The 12,357-nt window shown below is 41.9% G+C and overlaps 1 protein-coding gene across 1 annotated transcript in view; it reads right to left on the reverse strand.

Moving 5' to 3' along the window:
* Positions 1 to 12,357, reverse strand: part of LOC139916098 (neural-cadherin) — a 293,386-nt gene that overhangs the window by 85,855 nt on the left and 195,174 nt on the right. Inside the window, exon 26 of the mRNA XM_078288504.1 lies at positions 5,505 to 5,782. Coding sequence (XP_078144630.1) covers positions 5,505 to 5,782 — 278 coding nt within the window. The remainder of the gene's footprint in view (positions 1 to 5,504; positions 5,783 to 12,357) is intronic.

Consider the following 12,357-nt stretch of genomic DNA (forward strand, 5'->3'; position numbering starts at 1 on the left):
CTCCATCTCTTAAAATGGCATACACAAATACACTGCTCATTCACGATAAGTGCAAAAAAACAACAACTGTGCAAATGAGGTAGACGTCCACTTTGTTGGTTTTAAGCAGGAATTTGCAGAAAATCTACATGGCATCCAAAAATCTGCATGGCACTTCAATCTTCAAAGACTTCAAGGACTTTAAAGCCACCAGTGTCAGCAAGCATCCATCCTGCTGAAGAGTCCTTGAGTGAAACACTGGATCCCTACCAGCTCCACAGGTGCTGCTCTGAGACCCTGACCTCTGACCCCCCTGCGGACCCTTACTAAAAAGTCACATGTGAAAACCCACATGTGAATTCAAAGCACATGTGCTTTTTGGACACATGTTGGTTTTCATATGTTAACATGTGAAATTTCCCATTGACATTTTCACCTGTGAATTGTCTCTTTGCATGTGAAATTGAGTTTTCACATGTGAAATAAATATTGACAGATCTAATGGCAGGTGAAAATGTGGGAAAAAAAATGTTCACATGTGGTAAAATACTCTTCATCCAGATTTTCATTTCACACCTCTCTTCTGCATTGCAGGCAGGAGATAAGAGCAGCAGAACTAGCACCTGCATTATTTACTATGTTTGTTACTATGCTTTATTTGCCCCCCTCCCCACCCAATTGGAGATTGATGAGAATCTTGGCATCGTGGAAACCAGTATCAAGTCCTCTACCAGAAACTTGGGAATCACCTTTGATTCCAATCTGAATTTTGAAACTCAAGTACAAGGGGTTATTGGGTCATGTTTTTATCAGCTAAGAAATATTTCTGTCTGCCCCTGGCTTGAACTGTTTTGAATCCATAACCCTACCTGTCCCCTACCCTCAACATTATCCCCACTAGCCTCCTTAAAGGAGTCTTGGACGTAGTCTGCCCTAGCATCCTCTCCATTATTAATAGCTCTCTGGCCAGCGGTACTGTTCCATCAGGTTTTAAACGCACAGTTGTCCAGCCCCTCCTTAAAAAACCTAACCTAGATCCCTCCATTCTCAACAATGTCAGACCCATATCTAAATTACCATTTTTATCTAAAATTATTGAAAAGGTTGTTCTGTCACAGCTCATGTCACATCTGAATCACAATAACATCCTTGAGAAATTCCAATCTGGTTTCAGGGCCCTCCATAGTACAGAATCAGCCCTGCTTAAAGTATCAAACGACCTGCTCCTTGCTACTGATTCTGGAGATTGTGCATTACTACTCCTATTAGACCTCACTGCTGCCTTCGACACTGTTGACCATGCCATATTAATTGACCGTCTCAAAAATGGAGTCGGTATTGGTGGCAGAGCTCTGGCCTGGCTCACCTCATACCTGAATAACAGAACCTTCTCTGTCAATATAGGTTCCTTCTCTTCATCCTCAGCCAATATTTCCTGTGGGGTCCCTCAAGGTTCTATTCTAGGTCCAATTCTGTTCTCCATTTACATGCTCCTGCTGGGTCAAATCATTCAAAAATATAACATTTCATTCCACTGTTACGCAGATGATACACAACTTTACCTCCCTCTAAGACCTGATGACCAACACACTTTAAGGAATCTAAAAAACTGCCTTGACGACATAAACTGCTGGATGGCTCAAAACTTTCTTCAATTAAACAACAAATCTGAAATTGTTCTATTCGGGCCCTTCCGATTCCACAAACATTATTACCAAAAACCTGGGCTAGCTAGCTACCTATGTCAAACTGTCTGCCAAAAATCTGGGTGTGATATTTGATTCGGCCCTCAAATTTGAAAAACAGGTCAAATCAGTAGTAAAATCCAGCTTCTTCCAACTAAGAAACATCTCCAAAATCAAACATTTTGTCTCATTCTGTGATTTTGAAACAGTGCTTTTATTTCGTCTCGACTGGATTACTGTAACTTCCTATATTTTGGTATTAGTCAATCTTCCATGTCACGCTTACAACTAGTCCAAAATGCTGCTGCCAGGCTTCTGACTGGCTCCAGGAAGAGGGACCACATCACCCCTGTGCTGGCCTCTCTTCACTGGCTCCCCATACGATTCAGAATCAATTTTAAAATTCTACTGTTTGTTTTTAAAGCCCTTAATGGGTTAGCACATGCTTATTTGTCAGAGCTCTTCTGCACCCCTCCTCAGGTCATCTAATCAAGACCTCTTGGTCGTTTCACGGTCTAGACTGAAGCTCAAGGGAGATCGTGCCTTTGCAGTTGCAGCCCCTAGATTATGGAACAACCTTCCCCACTCAGTCAGGTCTGCCCCCTCCATCAACCCTTTAAATCCAGGTTAAAAACTCATTTCTACTCCTTAGCGTTCGAATCCTCCTGACTGCTCTGTAGGTATAGGTGTGTGTGATTGTGTGTGTGTGTGTGTATGTGTGTGTGTGTGTGTGTATGTGTGTGTATGTGTGTGTGTACACATTTGTTGTTGCCCTGTTTTTGATTTCTGTGTACTCTTATTCATTGTATTTGATATGTTTTGTTTCTTTCATTGTGTGCCCACTGTCTGGCATCTTTGCACTGTACAGCACTTTGGTCAACTACAGTTGTTTGTAAATGTGCTCTACAAATAAACTTGACTTGGAGAAAGTTATTCATGCTTTTATTTCACCCTGTCTGGATTATTGGAATCTTACATTCTGCACTTCATTGTCTGCAGTTGGTTCAAAATGCAGCTGCTAGGCTTGTAACTGGAACCAAGAGAAGAGACCACATTACCCCTATTTTAGCGTCCCTCCATTGGCTTCCGATTGCTTTTAGAATACATTTTAAGATTTTATTGATTACCTATAAGGCAGTAAATGGTTTGGCCCTCCATCCCAAACCTACATCTCTGAACTCTTAACCCCTTAAGTTCAGAACAAACTCTTCTATCAGTTCCAAAGTCTAGGTTAGCAATAAAAGGGGACCAGGCACCACCTTCGTACAGCTACATCCATTTTCTTTTCTTTTATTAGTTAGTTTACATTGTTTCTTTGCTTGTTTGCTGTCTAAGCACTTTGTTGTTAAGAAAAGTGCTACATAAATAAAGTTATATATGTCATACACTTCTATCATTCATTCCTATATAATATGTTGCCCAATCCCGGACACCAATTGCTGACACACACACTCTTGACAGTTCAAAGTAGACATAGACAGGAAAGATTGTGAGAGAGGGTTGACATGTGACAAAGGTCCTGGGTCGGATTCAAACCCACAATGTCGTGTTTACATGGTACGCGTCTTAGGCCACTGAGCCACCAGGACGCCCCTGACACACACACTCTTTCATATGAAATTGAATTCTAAGCTTCTCAAATATGTATGATTTCACGTCACTTGTGTTTTGGCGAACAAAGTTAGGCAAAGAGATGTCTAGGCGGTTTGTTCTGCATTCATAAGCCATTGTTATTCAAAATGCAACTCACTTTTTGTAAAAATTGGATGCTTCATTTCAACATGAGGACCGTCCAGCACATGCTCATACACCCACTGGGTTATAGAGAAATGTTTCAACTCCATGGGGCAGGATAAAGACCAGCCAAGGTCAAGACACTGATGAATAAAGCACTAAGGGAACATCAATAATGTGTGCGGCTATCTTTTTTTCTCTTTCATTGACTTTCTTTTCTGTTTGTTTTTGTCCGGCACCTGTTCCAGACCTTCTCGCTGTATAACTCAAACGATTCCTCGTGTTTTTGATGTCTGGGTCTGCGGAGCACACATGGGAAGATGTGGGTGATTAGGCATACTCTGCTGTTAAACTGCTGACATTGAATTAGCTATCGACTTAAACTGAATATCAATCCAGTCCATTCATTTTACTGAGCGACACAGACTTCGACCATCGTCTGATTAAAATATAGGATTTTTTTTCTCCATTAGTCACATTGATCCGACTGATTTCCAACAAGCATTGGGTCTTAATGTTACAAAAACGAATGCAATCCTGAAAATATAACCAGATTTTTGTTTGTATTGCGGTTTACTGGCCTTATGATGATCACAGACTGGAGGTCAAAGTTTAACCCGCCGTTTTATTTCCCACTTAAATCACTGGTTGCAACCCTGCATGTAGCAAAGGGGAGAGCAGTTGAGCAGGGACGTGCCAATAGACAAAACCAGCTCTTTATAACACAGTTTTGCAGAGGAGAGACCCAGAGGGCTCATTGGCTTTCATACCTTTATAATGAGGCTTCCATTGCCAGGCTAACAGGGCAGCTCAAACAGCCACCGTCCCACACAGGCACGAGAAGAAAGACAAAGGTTAAAGTAATTCTCTCCAAATGTAACCGCTGCGGCTGACACTACAACATCAAAGAACTTAGACTGAGAGAGAGAGAGAGAGGAGAGAGAGAGGCCGTCCAATTAGAGATGAAACGGAATAGGCTGTAATGTTAAATGAGGTCCTTACACGGCTTCAACTCCGATCTGGGAAAACACACACACGCGTTAATGCACGTACACACACACACACACACATATATAGCACATTCCTGCGCGCAATCATGTCCAAAATTAGCCTTTGCACCCAGCGATCGCTCCATCACTGGCCCGGCTCTTTAGCAAATTCCCATGACTCCCTCTGTCCCCTAAGAACCGCTGGTCTCCCAAACCATAGTGGCATTTTTGCGATTCAGTTACAAATAAAAAATCAATAGATTCAGATGAAGGTGAAGTTAGATTCATACACAGACTCTTAAGTGGGGAAAACACTCTCTTGATGATTGTATGTGTGTGTGTGTGTGTGTGTGTGTGCACATGTGTGTGTGTTGCATGTATCTCAGTTTGTCAAGATCATCGTTCAGTGGAAGCAAACCAGGGGCATAATTTCAATAACGTGTGCAGCAACACTCCGGCGTGTCTACGTAAACAGTTTCAGAGTATTGCATCACTCTATTCATTTATTTATACATTTGCATTCACTTAATTATTGAGTTTTTGGACTAGCTTGATACCCAAACTCATCAAGAGCTCGCTCGCTTGGGCCATGTCAGGCTGGGTTTATGTCTTAACTTCTTCTTGTTTCTTATTTTACGTCAAAAACATTACTATCGACTCTTTCCTAATTACACATTTGAAAAGTAATATTACCTTACTTAATACTCCCTGGGAGCAGTCATTTGTAACACTATTACTTTTCCATTGCATCCTCAGAAATTGCTGGATCCTCTCTTATTTTCAAAAATCAGGATAACTCAGTTTCTCCTGTGAACAAATCGGGGAAACTAAATAATGTTGACCACCGATGTTCGTCTTTTTTTTGCTTGATCAAATCAAAGCGGTGGGAATATTTCCACTCGAAGAAAGTATATTTTAGAGGTTGGGTACCTCAGGGCATGCCTGCATCAACTCAAAGAAAAAGAATTGGGATAATCATAGTTTTTAAACCTCTTCTGACATTTAGAGGGGGTGATAATAAACGTTTTTTTTGATTGGTAACTGTAATATTAGAACTGAAATCGGAACAGTAATGCGTTACACGACTCGTTACTGGAAAGAAGTATCATACACTTACCTATAGCCGTTCTGAGTGTCCACACACACGCCGCCGTTGAAGCAGGGGTTTCTGGGATAGGCGGCGCAGGGCTGGTGGGAGTGCTCTCGCCCCGGGCAGGAGCACACGGCCGTGGACTCCACCGTCACCGACACCAGGCTCATAGTCCCGCAGTCCACCACGGTGGGGACGTCCCGCACGTTCAGGACGTTGGTGCAGCCGCCGGCGCCGGTGCAGTCCGACCTGGGACACTCGTCCACCCGGACCTGGGACACGTTGACTTGCAGGAATGACTGGAGCTGGATGGAGAGAGAGAGAGAAATGCATGTTTGTATGTGCAGACTGACCCAGATATTGGCCAGAAGGTCCGAAAAATTAACTGCGCAAACTCACTCTCGCACATAATGCTGTGTATGACCGACAGTGAAAAATTAAAAAAAAAAAATATTTTATTATTTTGTATTATTTTTGTCTATTATTATATCATCATTATTATTAGTTTAGTTTATTCTTTTCTCCACTTTCCTCCAATTCCCCATCAAGAGGCATCTTGCCTCTTGCCAGGCCATCATTGCAAATTTGTTCTTAATTGACTTGCCTGGTTAAATAAAAAGGGGGAAAAAAGAAAGAAAAAAAGGAAAGAAAAGAAAGGAGTAAGATGTTTCTATGCCACAGTAACCCATTTAACATGGGAGCAATCAATCAATCAATCAATCATAAACAACAAGAGACCACAATACACAATCATTCATATACATGTAGACAAGAAGAAAATAAGATTTAAAATAGATAGATATTGAAAAAAACAAATAAATAAAAATAATGGCTAGGTCACAACATAATAAATACAATCCAATATCTGTCCCGTTCAGAGGAAAGTGCAAGTGCATTTATCAGTCTATATGCTGAGCAGCCAGGCATCTCAGCTGGGTTCCTCATAATAGAAGCGTGAGCTTGCCCAGGTTAGGGCTATTCCAGCCCAGTTAAGAAGTTTACATGCGTTGACTCAAACCAGGTTGCTTGAGCAATCGGTAAAGAAGGGAATTCTCTGTGTGTGCAAACATAGACACTGAAGTAGCAATGTTTGGCACTAAATGTCACCTGAAGTGGAATAAATGCATTTGCTGAAAAAGAAAACCTATACATAATACAAATGTAATGTGGAATGCAAACATTGCGCACAAATCAAACGGGTGGCAGATAGCTCGGATCGTAACATTCTTGTCAAAAATGGATTATCAGGCATACTAACAGACTGAACTGACATCATGTAACACCTCCGCCGGATGGGAGCAGTGCTTGTCGACCCTTTACGGTGCAGCGCGTTACTTTGGAGGGAAATTAAAGAGAAAAATCCGGGGCGCGCCAATTGATTTTGCTCAGAAAAGTCACAGCAAGCCTAATATGGTCAAGGGGGGAGGGATAGCAAGTACAAACAGCTGGCAGACAGGATCCCGACATGTGGAAAATATGAGTGATCATAAGCTTATTTGCCACGCCACACTGCTTGTAAATCACCAGACGAGAGCGAACTAACTGACCCCAATCCAGCTGAAACTTCAAAGTGTTTTGTGATGTTCTTGCACACATTAGCACTTTGTCCAATGCAGCAGCACAACTTTTCAGGTGCGCTGGATAGATAACCCACCTGCAGTCTGCATCTATATTACCTATACATGCCTCTACAGTCATATGTATACAGCGACATAACTCGCCCCAATTCATAACAAAGCTTTTAAGTGAAATACTTCAAGGAAATTCTGGTTTTCTGAAGCAAATTAATAGTTCATCCAATGCTAAATCGAGTCTATCTGAGTCAAGTTTGGTAGAGGAACTGACCCACAATCTAATTTATCATCTGACATCAGTGTGCATCCATTCCAAACCAGCTTTTATGTATACACTCATACATGCAAATAGCCATGGGCAAGTATGTCCAACCATAACTGTAAATACACGTACACACACCAATAAACACATACATAGATACATAGACAGACACAGAAAGACAGACACACCCATCCATAGCGGATATGGAAAGTACACATACAGTGTGTGAATGCATTACAGTACAGTAGACACTTTAGGTCCAACAAACCAAGCAGTTTTTCTGCACTATTTCCTGATAAAGTGGGCTAAATGGCGCCGAGGCAGAAAGGAAATTGTGGCTCTCTAGGTTGAGTAGTTTGACAAAGCACTGGATAGGAAAATGAAATGGAAATTGAATGTGTGTGTGTGCGTGTGTGTGTGTGTGTGTGTGTGTGTGTGTGTGTGTGTGTGTGTGTGTGTGTGTGCGTGCGCGCGCTACGGAAAGCTGTTAGACTTTGGCTGGTTAGAGTGACCCTGGTCCAGTAGATTGCCATGGAGATTACGCACACATGCACACGCACACCCATAGTATGCATGCACGCACACACACACGCAGTGTTCATTGTGTTTGAACAGAAAGAGGGTCACTTCATGCTAAATGGCATGGACTGATTGGACCTCGCTCAGTGTGACTGGATTGCGCTCACTAACCATGCAGTTCACATCTATTCCATGTAATCCAGAAATAGGCCGGTGCTGCAGTTGCTATCGCTTTGATACAAGTTACGTTCCATGGGTCTGCGTTATTGTCTTCTGTCTTTTACAGTATAAACACTGTGCTCTCCCAATGGAAGGTACATTTGCCTAGGGGTGTAATAGCTTCATTCATTCTTTTTTCTTTCATTCATTTCACCTATATCTGCTTGTGTGCCTGTCAGGAATTAGTCCCCTTAATGGTTTTCAAATTGGACACAAATGCTTATTTTCCTCAGGTTCCCTTGACTAAAACGCTGTTGAGAAGGAGTAAATGCAATCTTGCGCAGGGTAAAAGAGACATGGAGGTTGAGTGTGTGGGAGGATATTGATATAATGGGGCCTACTGTTTGTTTGGTCCATAGACCCGATTCCCCCCGCTCTGTGTCTGGGTCGGTGTGTGTTATATGACAGTTTGCTTTGTTTGCCTTGAGTGAAGGTCTAAAGCCTGACTGCAATCTGTTTGGATGTCTGCCTGTAGGGATGGAATTTGTGTGTGTGTGTGTATACATCCATGTCTTACACGTCTGCTTTATTAGATTTTTGATTTTTGATTTTTTACAGTGTATGTAATATGTGTATGTGTCTCTGCATCTGTGACCCTTTCCAACTGGATCCTGGGTAATTTGATTGTGTTCAGATAGAGCAAAAATGCATCAAATCCAGGTTGGAAATGCGACCAAGAAGCATTGAAGATCCGATTACCCAAACCACCTCCAGATGTGATCAGAGGCGCATTAACAACAAAGTAGAAACAACTCAAATCAAACAGGCATCAGGCAGTTTGACTAGTCAAAAATGAATTGACATGATACTGGTGAATGGGGAATGAGCAAGATGACGTGTGTACGGTCAATTTTAAAGAAGGAAAATTTTACAAAACAAAGTACAAGTGCGAGGCAATTTGCATTTTGACGCAGGAAACAAAAATCTGATGTGAGTCTGTAGACAGCAGACGCATTTTAATGTCAAGTATTCATGTAAACCAGCCAGAGGTGTGACCAAGTCATGTTTGCTTGAGTCCCAAGTCAGTCTCAAGTCTTGAGGCACAAGTCTCAAGTCAAGTGCCAAGTCTAAATGTAGATGACCAAGTCAAGTCCATGTCATTAATGTCAAGTCTCAAGTAGGGATGCACCGATGCCACTTTTTCAATGTCGATACCGATTAAGAGTATGAAAGTTTAAGTATCGGCCGATACTGAGTACCGATCCGATCCATTACTTTCACTGAACAGTGCAGGCTTACTTCCTTAGTTTGGGGTCAATGGACAAAATTATTGAGATAAAATCCTTGTTTTTCCCACTGTTTGAGAAATACAGACTTCTATGTGCCACAAATGCATAAAATCAAGACAGTTTGCTTTTATTTCTTACATGTTACTCATGGCTTTCGGTATCAGATTTTAGTCTTGGGTAAAATCTCCGATACCGATATTCCATTTTAGCCTGGTATCGGCACCGATACCGATACCAGTATCGGTATTGGTGCATCCCTAGTCTCAAGTCTAAATGTAGAACAGCAAGTCAAGTCAGACCAAATCAAGAGTCCAGTATCAATTTAATATCTTAAAGAAAACAGAACATCTAGGAGTTTTTAAGAGGATAAAAACATAAGAGCATCATGAGTTTGAATTCTATAATCAGTTTCAACTTCAGTAAATTCAATCATTCCATACAAATTCAGAAAACAGAATTTAAATTTAGTTGTCTGGTGGAACACACAAGACTTTAGAAACCTTTTCAGGTCATCAAAGCACAAGTCAAAGTCAACTCCCGAGTCACCAGAACCCAAGTCAAGTCAAGTCTCAAGTCTTCTCTTCATGCATCAAGTCAAGTCTCAAGCGATTCAAATTGTGACTCAAGTCCAAGTCATGTGACTCGAGTCCCCATCTCTGAATCCGGCTAAATCAGATCTAGACACAAACCAAAAACAAGACAGATGTTAACACCGGGTGGAAAGGGGTCCTAGTTGAGCATGTTTCTATGCATCCTAATGATCTGTTAACATACTTTCACTCTGACTGAACTAACATTATGTAACACCGCAGCCAGACCGGAGCGGCGGTTGTCATGCAATGTTAATGCGAGGTGGAAAGGGGGCCAGAGACTGCGCCCGCACGCCTCGGTGGATGTGTTTGACAAAGCAAGCAGGCACCGGGCGCGTGCTGTGCGCCTTTTAGCCTGCGCAAGGTGAATCCTCGCCTAAAGGGAGCTCCCCTTCAAATAAATCACATTTACAAGCCAGAGGCGGAGAAAGAGGAATGCCACGGCGAGCTGTCCTCTCCCTCTCCGAGAGCGCTCTTTGTGCTCGCCTCATACCGCTGGTTTTTATCTCCGTTGCTGCTCCGGTGACCCCCCCGCCCCCCCTCCCTGTAGGGGGCTCCGAAAACTACAATGCCCAGAATCCCCAGCGGTCAGAGTCTGTGGGGAACACATATCATCTCGGAGAGAAACGGCACCGCGGGGACCGTTACAAAGGAAGTGGCAGGGAAGAGAGGGCCGTTCTTTTGGCTTGGAGAAACAAACGGCACGGGAGGAAGAAAGGAAAGAGGGAGGGAGGGAGGGAGGGAGGGATGATGGGTCTTCAGGAGGGACCTCTGGCTGCATGATGAGCTTTTGTTAAATTGGCAGACATTTAGCGGAGTGTGTGTGTGTGTGGGAGACTGGATCCCGGTCTGAGCGGTATGACAACTCAACCATAAGAAAAGAGAGGGAGACAGAGAAGGGAGGGGAAGGAGTTCTTACTTACTGTGCTTTAGACACTTTGACAATATGTGTAGGCGACACTCATGTCAGCAGAGCGTGTTGAAGTTAATTGTGAAAGGAGGGAAAGTAAAGAACCTAGTCTACATGCCCACTGCTAATTAGGAGACATAGTAACAGTCACATCCTGCATTACAAGAAAATCTGACTTATTTATAGTTATTCAGCAGAGGTGTGACCAAGTCAACTTTGCTCGAGTCCCAAGTCCTTGAGGCTCAAGTCTCAAGTCAAGTCCCAAGTCTAAATGAAGATCACCAAGTCAAGTCCAAGTCATTAATGTCAAGTCTCAAGTCTAAATGTAGAACAGCAAGTCAAGTCAGAACAAATCAAGAGTCCAGTATCAATTTAATATCTTAGAGAAAACTAAATATCTAGGACTTTTCAATGCAACATGGTTTTAATAGGATAAAAACTTGGTAAGAGCATCATGAGTTTGATTTCTATAATCAGTTTCAACTTCAATAAATTCAATCATTCCATACAAATTCAGAAAGCAGAATTTAAATTCAGTCGTCCGCTGGAACAAATCTCATCACTTTCAATCTAAGTCATTTACACAAACACAAGATCTCAAGTCAAGACTTTAGAAACCTTTTCAAGTCATCAAAGTACAAGTCAGAGTCAAGTCCCAAGTCACCAGAACCCAAATCAACTCTTCATGCATCAAGTCAAGTCTCAAGCAATTAAAATTCTGTTATTCAGTGTTACCATAAAGATTCCAAAGTTAAATGCAATTAATTGCAGAAAAAGATAAGCTTAAATGTTGCTGCTATGTGAGACCAAAAACTAAATATAATGCATTATCTGTACAAGCATTGCCCTCCACATGCCCATTCTATATCTGTGGGTAGTGCATATGGAAGTGTTGATTTGAAATTAATGATAGTGGATGTTTTCATTATACCATTACTGATAACGCTGATATTTATTGATTCTTTTTTAAATACAACTAGCCATGCGTTAATGTCTACAATCTATTACCTCAGTTGACTTAGTGTACTGCAATGGCAACATAAATCTCTTTCCCTGTCTTTCCAATGAAGCATATTTGAATTTTAATTTGAGGAGGATCCCCACTGCGCTTTAGAAGCTTTGGTGATATTGTTCATCTAACATTCATGCCAACTGAGCATACTGAATTAAACTGAGCAGGGGGGGAGAGACAGAGAGAGGGAGAGGGAGAGAGAGAGAGAGAGAGAGAGAGAGAGAGAGAGACAGAGAGAGAGAGAAAGAGAGAGAAAGAGAGGGATAGAGAAAGAATTTTAAAAACACTTAATGAAAACTGCTCTCTGCCTCTCTCCAGTCACATAAAACAAAAACTAATGTGCATCAAGTAAACAAAAGAAAAGAAAGGAATAAAAGAGGTTAAAAAGCAAGTAACAAATCATCATCTTTCACAGCACTAGTCCCTCAACTAGCCTACAACCCCTTCCAACCTACAGCACTCGATGAAACGATGTGACAGGTGAGAGAGAGAGAGAGAGAGAGAGAGGGGGAGACTAATCAATAAGATTCCTGGCTTTGTACAGTGCATGTCTTAATGCTACAGG

Source organism: Centroberyx gerrardi, chromosome 1 (assembly GCF_048128805.1).
Source record: "Centroberyx gerrardi isolate f3 chromosome 1, fCenGer3.hap1.cur.20231027, whole genome shotgun sequence".
Lineage (NCBI taxonomy): Eukaryota > Metazoa > Chordata > Actinopteri > Beryciformes > Berycidae > Centroberyx > Centroberyx gerrardi.